The sequence below is a fragment of the Choloepus didactylus genome, chromosome 16, assembly GCF_015220235.1.
Source record: "Choloepus didactylus isolate mChoDid1 chromosome 16, mChoDid1.pri, whole genome shotgun sequence".
NCBI lineage: Eukaryota > Metazoa > Chordata > Mammalia > Pilosa > Megalonychidae > Choloepus > Choloepus didactylus.
In genome coordinates this window covers 34,929,529-34,945,413 of record NC_051322.1, presented here as the reverse complement: position 1 = coordinate 34,945,413, position 15,885 = coordinate 34,929,529, and the positions used below count along the sequence as shown (strand labels likewise).

Here is a 15,885-nt window from a genome sequence, read left to right as displayed (position 1 = left end):
ACACTGAGCTCTGTATTTCTATCTGGGAGTCATGCCTACAATTGACTGAAAATGAAGTTACATGGCTTGCAAAATACCGTATTGAAATTAGTGATTTCTGGTTCCCAAGCAGAGTCCTTGTTATTTTCTTTTTTCCCCATCCCATCAATGCTGAGTCTTATTTCTAGAACATTTGATAAATCCATGTCCATGATATTCTTGAAATTGACTTTATCTGTTATTAAAGTTCTGGGAATCTGTCCCAGAGGCAGGTAGTAAATTGCTGTCGCTTTAGTTTTAAGTATTTTACAGTAGCATTTGTGGCTTTCTTTCCTGTCTTCTTTGTGGCATCTGTTTCCACCTTTCACTCTCTTGAGGAGCCAGCACATCTTGAGGGGCTGCTGCCCACACTGGACGGTCTTCAGTCAGATCCTCTGGTATTGTCCACAGCAGACCTAGAACCAACATTGGTATCAGATCTTATTTTGTGCCACCTCCCAATTCACCCCAAACAAGGACCAAAATGTTTTCAAGGGAAAGGAAGATGCTATCTTGTTTTCATTTTTTGTGATGGGAACACCAGCTCAAAAAACACATAGTAATCTGGGATCTGCCTCACTTTCCTGGGCTCTGAGCAGGCAGCAGAACCTGGGGTGAAGAGCCAAGGGGTGGAAGGTGAGCCGCTGGCCTTATTTGGCATCTATAAGCTTTCCCTGAAGGTGGGGCTCGGCCACACCTACAATCGCTCGCCCACAGAGAGCCCTCCGTCAGCAAGCGCAGCTATCTCTACCTGTGTTACCGTGGCTGACTCCTCAGTGAAATCTGGGAAAGCATAATAACCAACAACTTTCCTTTCTGTGTTTCCAGAAGTTCCAGGTAGATGTTGCCTTGATTTGTTAAACTGAAGTACCCCCTTTGTATATATGAAAAATAACACAGGTTAGTAAATGGCATTTGCCGTGGCCTCCAGGCTCCAGGACCAGGCCCCCAAATAAAAGGAGAGCTCCTCTCTTGCACCAAACAGGTCTACACTGAGAAGTACAGTGCAGTATTAGGGTGGAAAGAGCTATGCATTGGGAGTCAAAGGATCTTGTCATGAATACTGAGATGCATGACTTGGGTGAATTGCTTGATTTATCTGGACAAAGGAATGGACTGTGATCTTGAAGCTCTCATCCAGATCTGGGTCCCTGATGCTATGGTGAGAATATCTCTTGCAGAGCAGGCAGCTGGGGAAGCAACACTTGGAGGGTAAGAAGTGGGAAGCAATGGGCAGACATGCCCTAGGGATTGGCACCATGGGAAAATTCCTGGCTTTGTTGGCTGGTGTGACGATACTTCTCTGGTGTTGGTCCCTCTGCATGAACCCTGTCTGCAGAGCTGTCCCAGGGCAGGCTGATGTTTCTGGTGTCTTTGAAGCAGAGCCAAGGGGGACTTGCCTAGCCTCAGGAGTGGTGGCTTACCCAGGGACAGGATGCTCAAACAGTAGCATCTTCCTGGTCCTGAGTCTAGAGGGGAGGGACTTGGGTGTGTTTTACCTTTCAGTCCGAGAGTGCAGATGAGACCTCTTTCCCTACTTACAGGTGTCCCACAGATTCTCAGGTTGTTGGCCCTGCTGTTTTCTGAGCTTTGCTAAAGTAGTTTCTATGTGAGCAGTGTGATCTAGACCAGCACTGCCAAACTTTAATGTGTATATGAACCAGCTGGGAATCTTGTGAAAATGAAGGTTCTGATTCTGTAGCTCCGGGATGAGCCTGAGATTCTGCATTTCTGACAATCTCCCTGGTGAGCCCACAAAGCCAAGAAACCAGAAATTCAGTAGCAAAGATACAGAGAAAATGATTGAAGCTGAGAATCCTATGGCCTGGCTCTTTATAGGATGCTATGGAAATTATTCTGTGCCTTAATTTTCCAAATTTTGGAGATAACAGTGCCCACCTTATTGGTTTCAAGGTACCTTTGCAAGGGCCAAGTGAGTTAGCTTTGGAAGTGTGCAAATGTGATATAATAGTATGTCTTCTGCTATTCCAGGCTGCTGCTAGATCATGCAACTCAAGTATGCTCTGGAACCCCAAGCAGAGATTGTTAAAATAGCATACTCTAGTGAGCACCAAACACTCTGATCCAGTAGACCTGGGGTGGGAGTAGGAATAGGTATTTTAACAAGCCACAACCATACTTTGAGAAACCCCCCATCCCCAATGGCAAGAGTGCTCTCTCACCCCATGAAAACTTAAGATGATAAGGTACAGCAGAGGATTTCTTGTTGGTGATCACAGGTTCAAGACTCTTAGCTCCCCACAGTGCGGTGCTTTCTCAAACTTTACTGTGCACACATATCACTTGTTGAAATACATATTCTGATTCACTCAGCCTTGGGTGGGGCCTGAGATTCTACATTTCTAGCAGGTTCCCAGGTAATGCCAACGCAGCTGGTCTGGGGGCCACACTTTGAGCAGCGAGAACCTAGATCGATGGTTCTTGACCCAAGTTGCATATTGAGCCATTTTTTAAATACCATGAGTATTAAGAAATTTAGTTTTTTTAATTGGTCTGGGGTGGGGTGAGGCACTGTTTGAAACACCCAGGTGATCCTAATATGCAGCCAGCACTGAGGGCCCCTCCCTGCACCCCCAGACCCCCTACCCCCCATCTCCCCTCACCTTAACCACAGATGGAGGCCAAGTAATGGCTGAAGAACAGGGCACTCAGCTGAGGGTCTGCTCATTCAGGAAGGTCCAAGGTCTGGCTAACTGGGTCTTAGAAACAGCAGTTCCTTGGTGGAGCAATAAGGCAGGACGGCTCATCTATCTCCTGACACTGGTATAGCTCAGGTTGCCATGTGAAGAGGAAGTGGAAGTTTTCCCAGTAGGAATGGGGAAGCTGGGTGTTTATCCAGACCGAGATGCGATTCCTAATGCAGCTACAGACCTCCCTGCGCTTTCCTTTCCGGCTTCTGCATGTGATTGTCTCCCCCACGCTCTGCTTGGCGCTCTCTGGGGGTGGACTAGGGTCGGGCACTGACCTCTCTCCTTTTGCCCCCGGCTAGGCGGTGGTGGGGAGCAGCCCCCCGCAGGGGCCCCGCAGGCCGAGGAGGGCTCGGAGGCGCTGCTCCCCCGGCGCAGGAGCGTGTTCCACATTGAGTGGTCACCTGTTCACAGAAGGAGCAAAGGTGTGTGCTTCCTCCCCTCGCCCGGGTCCTCAAGGTCCCTGTCTCTAAGAGGGGGCGATAGCCAGGAGACCCATGAGGGCCGGCTTGTTCTGGTCACACCCGGCCTCTGACCACAGCCACAGTGCTGGGTGCCCAGACCCCCGCCCCGATCTGCGGAGAGTGGTGCTGGGACAGGCACAGGCTTCTGCCGGCTAGGTTCGCAACTTGGCTGCACATTGGAATCGCCTGCAACCCATCCCCAGATATAAGTTAATTGTTGTGGGGGGCAGCCTGGGTGTGCATCAGGATTTTTTGAGTTCTCCACAAGATTCTAATTTGCAGCCAAGTCAAAACTACTGGCCTAGGAAGCTAGAGATGGAAAGTTCTCACCTCCAGCAGCTGTGGGGATGCCAGCCCAAGGGAGCTTGTGGAGGACCCTGGTGGGGGTTCCCAAGGCTGAGAGGGCAGCTGAGCTGGGCAGGTTGGTAACCAGAAACTTGGACTTGGAAGCTGTGAACAATCTGTGGCACACAAGGAGGAGTCTGGGGAGATCTCCCTAGCCAGCTGCAGGGTTGACGGAGCTGCATGAAAAGCCAGGGCAGAAGGGCAAATTAATCCTCCCCAGGGGGAGCAGACTGGCCCAGAGTCACAAAGCTGTCAAAGGCACTGCGAGGGATGAAACTGATTCCAGGTTTAGTGTCCTTTTGACCATGTCACATGCTTCCCATTTAATGACTTTTTTCCCCCAGCTCATCTAAACCCCATTGTTTCCTATCAGAGTCAGTCACCCCTGGGGAACTGAATGTGAGTGGTTTGCAGGAAAACATCATGCCAGGTGGGGACGACATTGAGGACATTCCAAGGGCCCCTGAACCCAGTGTTTCTCTTTGACTGGGGTCCCCAGGCCTAGTGTGGAAGAGAGTTTGGTTTGCCTCAAAAGGTTAACAACCTACCTTAACTGAAGTAGCCTCATCAAAAGATCCTACTCACAATGGGTTTACATCCACAGGAATGGATTAGATTTAAGAATATGTCTTTTGGGGTATATACAGCTTCAAACTGCCACAGGTGGTGACCATGTAAGTGAGGAGGCAGATTAGGAGCTTCCACTGTAGTCCAGGAAAGAGATGGTAACAGCGTTGGTCAAAAGTGGTATGACAGCAGTCATGACGGTCTTGGAAGCAGGCCTGGCAGGAAATGATGATAAACTAGATTAGGCTATAGAGGAAAGTGAAAACTTAAGGACTACTCCATGATAGTGCCATGAACTGAAATGCTAAACTACCTGGAGTCAATAATCTTGGCACTGTAGTTGTGGAGGTGAAAGAATGTGAATCAAGATTTCTGTTTAGCATTCATGAATTTTGATATTATTCTTCGACATCCATGTGGAGATGCTCAGTAGCTCAGGGGAGAAGTTGAGTTATCACCATATGGGGACATTAAAGTTACTGGATAGGGAGAAATAATCTAGGAAATGATCAGGAATAAAGAGGGCTGGCAGTAACATGAGCCCTATGGCATGTCAATATTTAGAGTTCTAAAAAAAAATATTTAAAAAGTAGGAATAAATGTAAGAGTATAAGAAGGAGAGTCAGCATAGTAAAAGGAAAACCAGAAGGAATATTCCTAAAACTACACATAAATACTGTTGAAAGAAGGCAAGATGTCAAATACTGCTGATAGTTCAGGACGATGAAGACAAAGACATGCCTCTTTTATGCTTACAACTATGAAAAAAATGTATAAAATAAGGATGCTGTCTTTGTAATGAGACAATGGGGAAATGTTCTTTACTGTTTTTTATTTTATAAAATTTCTATAAAGCTTATTTATTTTAAATAAAAATTATATAATTAGGAAAAAAAAAAAAAGGTTAACCTCTCTCCAAACATCCTCTTATGACAGTGGTTGGGGGCTGGGGCGCGAGAGGGAAGTCAGCTGGGATTGCTGGCAGGCAGAGGGAGCTTCACGCAGGCGCAGCGAGTCAATGGGAATCGCGCATTTGTCGGCCTTCACTTTCAGAGATCCTTTCACATTTCCAAATTAGTTCGTTTCTCCTCCATGAGGTAATTCCCCAACCACACTGGTTTTTTTTGCAGTCCCTGCTCCTTCAAAAATTGGGAACACGGTGCTTTTAGAGCTTAGATACCCCGAAGACTTAAGAATGCAGACAAGTCGATTCCCTCGGCAATGCCTGGGCGCTGAGAGCCCAGCCTGCCCTTCTCACAGTTGACCACCAGAGGGAACCAGAGCATACGACCAAATCTTCCAGTGACCCAAAAATACATAAAACCTGACTGAAATAGGTCATCTTTAAAAGTAAATTATCTGATAACCATGAAAAATATGCTTAGAACCATCTTACAAGAGTCTTCTAGAATTACAAGGATATGCAAAAATCTGCTTTAAGTGGCTACTTGGATATAATTTGTCCTAATCTAATCCAACCAGCAGTTGCTAAAACACCTAAAATCCAGAGATGCACATCCCCACCCCCAAAACAAAACAACCGGTGTTCATCCAGCAGGGGAGAGTCAAATGCAAATTCAAACACAGATCTTGCATGACTCAGGCAGCCTAATACTTTATGAGCAGGGAGTCGAGAATATCAATTTTTAAAAAATCCAGGTTCCTTTCTTTGTTCTCCATGTGGTGTAGGAGAAAAAGCCCTGGATTCAGGGGTAACGGGCCACTCCCTGACCCTCTGGGCTGCCATGTCCTACCAGCCACCGTCAGGGCTTCTTAACTAAGGGGAGGCAGAGCCTGTGAACCCTCCAGCTTCCTATCTATGTGGATGTGCATTATTCCAAAGAGAGGCCCAAAGACTAATAAAAAGAGGGTGGGGGTGGGGGGCTTTCTAGCTGCAAGACTCCATGGTTCTCTGCTTCTGCAAGTGAAATGGGAAATACAAATATTCCAATCAAGACTTGCGAGAAAATAGCTGCCGAGGCACCTGGGTAGAAGTATTCTAACTGACAATGCTCTTTGCTTCCAATTTCAGTGTTTGAAAAAGGCGAATCCCAGGAGAGACAAGCTAAAGATCCCTTTCCCTATCAATACCGGAAGCCCACACTTGAGCTGCTTGTGAGTATTGAGTGGCCCACATCAGGGGCAGCACCCAGATGTCACAGAGCCTACAGCAGATCAGGATGCTGAAGTCCACAAAAGACGTTCTCTGAATTAAGGAACTCCTCATGAATTCGTGTTTTCTAGAACGTAATTACCTAGGATAAAAATGTCACATTTTACTTTGTAAAATTTCATATTCCTTTTGTTTAAATGACTTATTACCAGTCCTCTTCTAAATCCAGCATTTGATCATTTAGAAAATAAGCTTGTGTGAATTTTCAAAAACAGCATCTTACATGTTCAATTTTATACCTCTATGTTTATGTAAAGTTAAATGTTGAAAACTTCACATGCTGGGGGTGGGGGTTAATAATTTCTTCTGGAAGGAATGTGGTATAGTGGAAGTAATTATTGTTTTGTTTTGTTTTATTCAATTTTATTAAGATGTATTCACATACCATACAGTCATCCCCAGTGTACAATCAATTGTTCACAGCACCATTATATAGTTGTATATTCATCACCCCATTCAATTTTTGAACATTTTCATTACCATACACAAAAAAGAGTAAGAATAAAAGTTACAGTGGAAAAGAACACCCAAAACATCCCATCCCCACTCCCTCCCTATTAGTCATTTATTTTTTGTCCTCATTTTTCTATTCATCTGTCCATACACTGTATAAAGGGAGAGGGAGCAACAAGGTTTTCATAATCACACAGTCACACAGTGTAAGCTATGTAGTTATACCGTCATCTTCAAGAATCAAGGCTACTGGGTTGTAGTTCAACAGTTTCAGGTATTTCTTTCTAGCTATTCCAATACACCAACAACTAAAAAGGGATATCTATATAATACATAAGAGTAACTTCCGGAATGACCTCTCAACTTGACATCTCTCAGCCACTGAAACTTTACTTTGTTTCATTTTGGTCCAAGAAGGTTTTCTCAATCCCTCAATCCTAGGGCCAAGCTCATCACCATGAGTCATGTCCCATGTTGCCAGGGAGTTCCACACCCCTGGGAGTCACATCCCACGCAGCGGGGAAGGCAATGAGTTTACTTGGCTTAGAGAGAGAGGCCACATCTAAGCAACAAAAGAGGTTCTCTGGGGGTGACTCTTAGGCACAATTTTAAGCAGGCCTAGCCTCTCCCTTGTAGTAACAAATTTCATAAGGGCAAGCCCCAAGGTCAAGGCCTTCCAACTTGGTAGCCCCAATGCTTATAAGAATGTTGGTAATTCCCCAGGTTGGGGAAATTTAATATTTCCACATCTTCCCACAGTCCCTCAAGGGGGCTTTGCAAGTACATCTTCATTCTCTGCTAGAGTTGTTCTGGGGTGTACTGGGGCTTCACATTAACCTGCACAAACCACCCAGAACTCACTCCCCAATCAATGTTCCATATAACTTTGTTTGAATAAATCGACCACACAAGTCAAATTATGTAATGTATTACAAAATTATAGATCTTGCACCTAATACACATCTCTTCCTTTGGTCCCACACAGAAGCTGAAGCTTCAAAAACACTGTCAGTATCATCCTTTACCCTTCAGTCTGATTTACCTTAGTCCTAACCAAGTCCATTTTGTTCATATATCTAGTTGAAGTCTAATCGCTTTTTTTTTTTTCCAGACTCTTTAACATTTGTTGTATGGAGTAATGTTGACATTCATAGCTGCCAGACTCTGTCTCTGAGTCTCAGGTGTCACACAGATACCCAAAGTTCCAAGGACCGACCAGGTTATACACAAACAGCTCAGCATCTCAGAGTTTAGGAATAACCATTCCAGCTCAGGGACAGATGTAACTGCTGTAAGAGCTTACAGTCTAGGAACCTTTACAATAAGGCTTCCCCCGATAACCTATGCTCTCAGACTCAATTCTCAGAGTGTGTACATTACGTTTAGCCCATATTAGTGAGCATTATAATATTTTTCTTTTCTGTTTTATTTCACTTAACATACTGTCCTCAGTGTCCATTCACCTCACAACTTCACTTCTTCTTGTAGCATTTCAATATTCCATTCACAGATCGCCATTCCATTCATCAGTTGATGTACCTCCATCCACTGCAAATCGTGAATACTGATACCAAAAACCCCATTGTGCAAATGTCCCTTCATGTCCCTCTTTTCAGTTCTTCCAAGTATATACCCAATAACCAAGTTGCAGAATCATATGGCAACCCCATGCTTAGCTTCCTGTGGAACCACCACACTGCCCTCCAGATGGGCTGCACCATTCTACTTCCCCACCAATGGTGATTAGGTACATCCCTTTCTCCACATTTTCTCCATCATTTTTACCCCTCTGTGTTTTAGACTGTTTTATTCATATACCATATATTCAATCCTAAGTAAACAATCAATGATTCCTTGTATAATCACAAAGTTCTGCATTCACCACCACTATCTTTATAAGGACATTTCCACTTCTTCCACAAAGAAAGAGGAAGAGGCAAAAAAAAAGGGGGGGGGGTAAAAAGAAAGAAAACAGGGTGACAACTAAAAAGAAACAAAAGAAAAAATAAAAATAAAATACAATAAAAACGTCTGACAATACCAACACCAAGAATCCCCATACCCCTGCCTCATATCACCTCTTATAGACATTTAGCTTTGGTATATTGCCTTTGTAACAATTAGTGGTAGCATATTATAATGTTACCATTAACTATAAACTCAAGTTTCTATTGAATGTATTTTTTTTTCTCCAATACTACCCCATTTTTAACACCTTGCAAAGTTGGCATTCATTTGTTTTCCCTCATGTAAAAATGTATTTCTACATTTAATTACAATCATAGACCATTCTAGTTTTCACTGAGTTATACATTCCCAGTCTTTATCTTCTGTCCTTCCCCCTGTTGTCCTATCTACCCCTAACCTTCCTCCTTCAACCTTACTCAAAGTCGTCTTTGTTCAGCATACTTACATTATTGTATTACTGTCACTCGATCTTGTACTACAAAACTCTCTCTCCTGTCTTTTCCTATCTGTCTGTAGTGCTCTCTTTAGTATTTCCTGTAGAGCATTTATCTTGTTCACAAACTCTCTCAGTGTCTGTCTATCTGAGAATATGTTAAACTCTCCCTCATTTTTGAAGGACGGCTTTACCAGATATAGAATTCTTGGTTGGTAGTTCCTCTCCTTCAGTATCTTAAATATATCATACCACTGCCTTCTCGCCTCCAGGGTTTCTGCTAAGAAATCTGCCCTTGTCTTATTGAGCTTCCCTTGTATGTGATGGATCGCTTTTCTCTTGCTGCTTTTAGAATTCTCTCTTTGTCTTTGACATTTGATAATCTGATTATTAAGTGTCTTAGGCATAGTTCTATTTGGTTCTATTCTGTTTCAGGCACACTGTGCTTCTTTGATCTGGAATTTTATGTCTTTCATAAGACATGGGAAATTTTCATTGATTATCTCCTCTATTATTGCTTCTGCCCCTTTTCCCTCTCTTCTCCTTCTGGGACACCCATGACGTGTACATTTGTGTGCTCCGTGTTGTCATTTAATTCCCGGAGATGTTGCTCATATTTTTCCATTCTTTTCCCTATCTGTTCTTTCGTGTGTAGGATTTCAGTTGTCTTGTTCTCCAGTTCCTGAGTGTTTTCTTCTGCCTCTTGAGATATGCTGTTGTATGTCTCCATTGTGTTTTTCATCTCTTGTGTTATGCCTTTCATTTCCATAGATTCTGCCGGCTGTTTTTTTTCAAACTTTTGATATCTATCTTTTGTTTACCCAGTGATTTCTTTATAGCTTTCACCTCTTTTGTTATATCTTCCCTGAACTCATTGATTTGGTTTTTTATTTGATCTAGCATATTCCTTTGAAAATCTTTAATAGATTGTTTCATTAAAGTGGAACAATATCTCAACTGTATCTTGATTGAGGTGTAAGTTTGTTCCTTGGACTGGACCAATCTAGTGTAGATTGTAGTTTTCTGTTGTCTAGGCATCTGGTTTCCTTGGTTATCCCAATCAGATTTTCTCAGAACAGAATGGGTTCAGATCTCAGAATGGGGTTATATTCAGTTTCAAGTTTCCCTGCAGGTGTGTCTTAGAGATTGACAGACTTTCCTGTGAGGTCTCTAGCTGCTGTGCTTTTCCTAACCTGCCCAGCAGGTGGCGCCTCTCAGCCTGTCACACCCAACTGGTGTAAGGAGGTATGGCCCCTTTAGTTTCTGTTTTGGCTATTTTACCTCAGGCTCTGGGGTCTGGTTCTGAAGGGAAGACTGGTAGGAGAGCTGGGCCGCACCTCCTTCCTCTTAGGGAAGATTCTCTAAGGGGTGTGTTATCTTCTGCATTTGAATTGTCTCCCTGACTCTGTTATCTCAACCCATGTCTGGGTCAGAGCACAGCAAACTGAAAATAGCTGAGGCTCTCTCCACTGAGCCCCTCAGGTTAAGAGAGAGATAAAGGGACAAAAAGCCCACTTTCCGAGTCCCCCAGTTTCACTCATCACCCAGAGGTAACACCTGGTCTTCTGTGCACCCCTTCCTGAGACAGCTGAGTCTTCTGGTTCTTTAAGGTCAATCTACCACAGCGAGGCATTTGCAGCTCAGCCTGCTGTGGAGGGAGGGGGCTCCCAGTATGGTTCTGCAGTTTTTACTTACAGATTTTATGCTGCGACCTCAGGCATTCCTCCCAATCCAGGTTGGTATACAATGTGTGGACAGTCACGGTTGTCCCCCAGCAGTTATTCTAAATTATTTACTAGTTGTTCCTGGTTATTTATTAGTTGTTCCAGGAAAGTAACTAAATTCCAAGCCTCTCTATTCCACCATCTTGCCCTTCCCATTCATTGCCTTTTAATTTTATCAAAAATTTAAAAACAAAAAATAAAAAGTTTTCAAACAAAACCAAAACAAAGGAATAAGAAAAAAACAAATAACCTAAAATAACTACATTGCTTCCAACATGTTCCTACCATTCCCCAAGAAAATTAACAAACCATAACCAAAGGAATAATAAAAACAAATAACCTAAAATAACAACACTGCTGCCAACTTATTCCTACCATACCCCCCAAAATTAACCATAACCGTTCCTAAGCATTCCCATAACATTAAGTTTACCCTCCATAACTTATCTGTTATTAGATTATCGTTCCCCCTTCACTATTTGCTATCTATTGTAGGTCCCCTACATTCTACAATCTAAACCATTTGTCACAGAGTTCACATTAGTGGTAAATACAATATCTCTCTTATTGTGCCTGGCTTATGTCACTCGGCATTATGTGTTCAAGGTTCATCCATGTTGTCATATGTTTCATGACCTCGTTCCTTCTTACTGCCACGTAGTATTCCATCATGTGTATGTACCACATTTTGTTTATCCACTCATCTGTTGAAGGACATTTGGATTGTTTCCATCTCTTGGCAATTATAAATAATGCTGCTATGAACATCAGTGTGCAAATATCTGTTCTTGTCACTCCTTTCAGATTTTCCAGGTATATAACAAGTAGTGAAATTGCTGGATCGAAGGGTAACTCTATATCTGCTTTTCTAAGGAACTGCCAGACTGTCTTCCAGAGTGACTGTACCATTATACAGTCCCACCAGCAATGAATAAGAGTCCCAATTTCTCCACCTCCTCTCCAGCATTTATAGTTTCCTGTTTGTTTAATGGCAGCCAATCTAATTCGTGTGAGATGATATTTCATTGTGGTCTTAATTTGCATCTCCCTAATAGCTAGTAAAGATGAACATTTTTTCATGTCTTTTGGCCATTTGTATTTCCTCTTCTGAGAACTGTCTTTTCATATCGTTTGCCTATTTTATAATTGGGCTGTTTGTACTATTGTCATTGAGTTATAGGATTTCATTATATATGCAAGATATCAGTCTTTTGTCAGATACATGGTTCCCAAAAATTTTTTCTCATTGAGTTGGCTGCCTCTTCACCTTTTTGACAAATTCCTTTGAGGTACAGAAGGTTTTAAGTTTGAGGAGTTCCCATTTATCTATTTTTTCTTTCGTTGCTTGTGCTTTGGGTGTAAGGTCTAAGAAGTGATCTCCTAATACAAGGTCTTGGAGATGTTTCCCTACATTATCTTCTAGGAGTTTTATGGTACTGTCTCTTATGTTGATGTCTTTAATCCATTTTGAGTTAACTTTCATGTAGGGTGTGACATAGTGGTTTCTCTTATATTCTTTTATTTGCTGAATGCACTGTTATGTCCCAGTTCAGTGGTTTTGGGGGCCTTATCAAAGATCAGTCGACTGTAGATCTGGTCATCAATCTCCTAATTTTCAATTCGATTCTATTGATCAATATGTCTATCTTGTGCCAGTACCATGCTGTTTTGACTACTATGGCTTTATAATAAGTTTCAGATTCAGGGAGTATAAGTCCTTCTACTTTGTTTTTCTTTTCTAGAATATTTTTAGCAATTCAAGGCATCTTTCCCTTCCAAATAAATTTGATAACTAGCTTTCCCAATCTACAAAGTAGGTTGTTGGAATTTTGATTGGATTTGCAATGAATCTATAGATGATTTTGGGTAGAATTGACATCTTAATGACATTTAGCCTTCCTATCCATGAACACAGAATATTTTTCAATCTTTTTTAGTTCCCCTTCTATTTCATTTAGTAAAGTTATGTCATTTTCTACGTATAGGTCTTTTTCATCCTTGGTTAAATTTATTCCTAAGTACTTGATTTTTTTAGTTGCTATTGAAAATGGAATCTTTTTCTTGAGTGTCACTTCTGTTAGGTCATTTCTGGTGTATGGGAACGTTACTGACTTATGTGTGTTAATCTTGTATTCTGCTACTTTGCTAAATTTGCTTATTAGCTCAAGTAGCTGTGTCATTGATTTCTCAGGGTTTCCAAGTATAAGATCATATCTGCAAATAATGACAGTTTTACTTCTTCCTTTCCAATTTGGATGCCTTTCATTTCTTTGTCTTGCTGGATTGCTCTGGCTAGCACTTCTAGCACAATGTTGAATAACAGTGGTGACAGTGGGCATCCTTTTCTCATTCATGATCTTAGAGGGAAGGCTTTCAGTCTCTCGCCATTGAGTACTATGCTGGCTGTGGGTTTTTCATATGTGCCCTTCATCATATTGCGGAAGTTTCCTTCAATTCCTACCTTTTGAAGTGTTTTTATCAATAAAAGGATGCTGGATTTTGTTGAATGCTTTTCAGCATCTATTGAGATGATCATTTGATTTTTCCTTTTTGATTTGTTAATGTGTTGTATCACGTTGATTGATTTTTTTATGTTGAAATATCCTTGCATGCCTGGAATGAACCCCACTTGGTCATGTTGTATGATTTTTTTTAATGTGTCTTTTCATTTGATTTGCAGGTATTTTGTTGAGAATTTTTGCATCTGTATTCATTAGGGAGATTGCCCTGTAGTTTTCCTTTCTTGTAGCAACTTTACCTGGTTTTGGTATTAGAGTGATGTTAGCTTCATAAAATGAGTTAGATAGTGTTCCATTTTCTTTAATGTTTTGAAATAGTTTAAGTAAGATTGGTGTCAGTTCTTTTTGGAAAGTTTGGTATAATTCCCCCTGTGAAGCCATCTGGCCCTGGGCATTTATTTGTGGGGAGCTTTTTGATGGCTTTTTGGATCTCTTTGCTTAAGCTTGGTTTATTGAGGTCTTCTATTTCTTCTCTGATCAGTCTAGGTTGTTGTGTCAGTTTAAATGTATTCTGTCCCCCAGAAAAAGCCATATTCTTTGATGCAATCTTGTGGGGCAGGTGTTTTAGTGCTGATTAGATTGGAATCCTTTGAGTGTTTCCATGGAGATGTGACCCACCCAACTGTAGGTGATGATGCTGATGAGATAATTTCCATGGAGTGTGGCCCTGCCCATTCAGCATGGGCCTTGATTACTGGGGCACTATATAAGCTCAGACAGAAATAGTGAGCTTGCTACAGCCAACAGGGACACTTTGAAGAATGTACAGAAGCTGAGAGAGTAGCTGTAGATGAGAGACAGTTTGAAGATGGCCATTGAAAGCAGGCTTTTGCTCTGGAGAAGCTAAGAAAGGACAAACACCCCAAAAGCAACTAAGAGTGACATTTTTGAGGAACTGCAGCCTAGAAAGGAATGTCCTGGAAGAAAGCCATTTTGAAACCAGAACTTTGGATCAGATGCCAGCCACGTGCCTTCCCAGCTAACAGAGGTTCTCTGGACACCATTGGGCATCCTCCAGTAAAGGCATCTGACACTTTATGGCCTTAAGACTGTAACTGTGTAACCAAATGAACCCCCCTTATAAAAGCCAATCCATTTCTGGTGTTTTGCTTTCTGGCAAGCATTAGCAAACTAGAACAGTTGTTCGTGTGTTTCCAGGAAATTGTTCACTTCCTCTACATTATCTAGTTTGTTGGCATACAGTTGTTCATAGTATCCTCTTATTATTTTTTTTAATTCCTTCTGGATCTGCAGTATTGTCACCTCTCTCATTTATTATTTTGTTTATTTGGGTCTTCTCTCTTTTTTATTTTGTCAATCTAGCTAGGGGCTTGTCAATCTTGTTGATCTTCTCAAAGAACCAACTTTAGGTTTTATTTATTCTCTCTATTGTTTTTTTGTTCTCTATGTCATTTATTTCTGGTTTAATCCTTGTTATTTATTTTCTTCTACTTGGTTTAGGATTAGTTTGCTGTTCATTTTCTAGCTTCTTCAGTTGTTCTTTGATTTTAACTCTTTCTTCCTTTTTAATGTATGCGTTTAGAGCTATAAATTTCCTCCTTAGTACCACCTTTGCTGCATCCCATAAGTTTTGATATGTTGTGCTCTTGTTTTCATTCATCTCTAGATATTTACAATTTCTGTTATTTCTTCTTTAACCCACTGATTGTTTTGGAGTGTGTTGTTTAACCTCCAGATTTTTGTGAATGTTCTAAATCTGATGGTTATTGACTTCTCATTGTGTTTCATTGCGATCAGAGAATCTGCTTTGAATAATTTCAGTCTTTTTAAATTTATTGAAGTTTGTTTTTTGGTCCAGTATATGATCTATTCTGGAGAAAGTTCCCTGAGCACTGAAGAAGTATGTGTATCCTGGTGATTTTTATGTTATGCTCTCTGTATGTCTGTTAGGTCAAATTCATTTATCACGTTGTTTAGGTTTTCAATTTCCTTATTAGTCCTCTGTCTGATTGATCTATCTATAGGAGTGTTGTATTATAATCTCCCACAATTATTGTGGAAACATCTATTTCTTCTTTCAGTTTTGCCAATGTTTGTCTCTTGTACGTTGGTGCACCTTGATTGGGTGCATAGATATTTACGATTGTTATTTCTTCTTGTTGAATTGTCCCTTTTATTAGTATATAGTGACCTTCTTTGTCTCTCATAACATCCTTGCATTTAAGTCTATTTTATCTGAGATTAATATTGCTACTCCTGCTTTCTTTTGGCTCTAGCTTGCATGGAATATTTTTTCCATCCTTTCACTTTCAATTTCTTTGTGTCTCTAGGTCTAAGGTGAGTCTCTTGAAGGCAATATATTGATGGTTCATATTTTTTATACATCCTGCCAATCTGTATCTTTTAACTGGGGAGTTTAATCCATTCACATTCCATGTTTTTACTGTGAAGGCATTTCTTGAATCAGTCATCATATCCTTTGGTTTTTATTTGTCAGATACATTTTCCCTCTCTCTCTTTATTTCCTTTAATGTACCCTTATTAAAACTCTT

At 41.4% G+C, this 15,885-nt stretch overlaps 1 protein-coding gene and 1 long non-coding RNA gene across 2 annotated transcripts in view; one reads left to right on the top strand and one right to left on the bottom strand.

Moving 5' to 3' along the window:
- SLC14A2 (solute carrier family 14 member 2) overlaps positions 1–15,885 on the top strand; it is an 86,266-nt gene that overhangs the window by 50,363 nt on the left and 20,018 nt on the right. The window contains exons 10-11 of the mRNA XM_037805517.1: positions 3,029–3,151; positions 6,135–6,217. Of these exons, the coding sequence (XP_037661445.1) occupies positions 3,029–3,151; positions 6,135–6,217 (206 nt within the window). The remainder of the gene's footprint in view (positions 1–3,028; positions 3,152–6,134; positions 6,218–15,885) is intronic.
- The window catches only part of LOC119511104, a 30,033-nt gene continuing 18,344 nt past the window's right edge, over positions 4,197–15,885 (bottom strand). Inside the window, exon 5 of the long non-coding RNA XR_005212151.1 lies at positions 4,197–4,317. This is a non-coding gene — a long non-coding RNA (uncharacterized LOC119511104). The remainder of the gene's footprint in view (positions 4,318–15,885) is intronic.